At 57.5% G+C, this 979-nt stretch overlaps 1 protein-coding gene across 1 annotated transcript in view; it reads left to right on the forward strand.

Moving 5' to 3' along the window:
* The first annotated feature begins 751 nt into the window (after positions 1–751).
* Positions 752–979, forward strand: part of LOC106895878 (calcium/calmodulin-dependent protein kinase type IV-like) — an 8031-nt gene continuing 7803 nt past the window's right edge. The window contains exon 1 of the mRNA XM_014955539.1: positions 752–756. Coding sequence (XP_014811025.1) covers positions 752–756 — 5 coding nt within the window. The remainder of the gene's footprint in view (positions 757–979) is intronic.

A 979-nucleotide genomic window follows, 5' to 3' on the forward strand; every position in this document is an offset into this window, starting at 1 on the left:
AAATTGTCCATGCGGGGGGAAAAAAAACCATAAATATCTCGCCGGGTCCAGGCTGGGATCCAGCCGTGGGGAGGGGGTGGGAGGATGGGGAAGGGGGGGTGCTGCCAGGTCCTGCCCCCACCGTGGGCTGAGAAATCAGGATGCTGCAGCCGGGGGAAATGCTTGTGGCTTTTTTCTGCCACTGGAAGTGCTTTATTGTTGCAGTCACAGCAGTGGCGATGCCATTTTGGGCTCAAATTGAAGCTTTCTGCCCGTTTTCCCGAGCTGGAGAAGAAGGAGGAGGTGACGCCCCCCCCTTCCCTCCCTCCAAACCTGAGCAATTTGTCTCCCAATTGCTTCTGGTTTGCAAAACGAAGCCTCATAGAAGATGTTGAGCAAAAGGAAGGAAGCGTTTTTGAAAAGGGGCCCAGGTGTGGAACCGCTGGGTTTTGGCCCCGAAGCATCCCCCGCTCGTGGGACCCGGCTCTGCCGTTGCCATGGGAACGGGATTCCCAAGTTCAGCCGGATGAGTTGCAAAATCCGCTCCAGCAGCAGACCTGCAGAGATGGAGGTGGGATGGAGGGATGGGCTATGAGCCCCGGGAACCCCTTGTATCCATCCATCCATCCATCCATCCATCCATCCAGATTTAAATCAAACTGGTCACAGGCTCTCGGAGGTGTCCGCTCGTGGCTGCGCTGGGCACAGGGTGTGATGTTTGGACACAGGGGGCTGGACTTTTGAGTGTGGGTGCTGCCCTGGGCAGGCGGGGATGCCGTGAGCCCCGGGGCGGAGCCCCAGCTCCTCGGTCCCAAAGGACCACGAAGCCAAAGAGCAATAAAACGCGGCTGATTCCTTGGGGGGGGAATGAATCTGCTCCGAGGAACGGAGGGGAAATTGCAAACGAGCCCTGTAAGGGCCTGCAGCAAGGGCTTGATTTCACTGTCCAGTGGTTAGAAAATGGCATTAATTGGGTCTGAAAACCGCTGGCAGTGGGGGG

This window comes from Calidris pugnax, unplaced genomic scaffold, assembly GCF_001431845.1.
Source record: "Calidris pugnax isolate Ruff unplaced genomic scaffold, ASM143184v1 scaffold285, whole genome shotgun sequence".
Taxonomy (NCBI): Eukaryota; Metazoa; Chordata; class Aves; order Charadriiformes; family Scolopacidae; genus Calidris; species Calidris pugnax.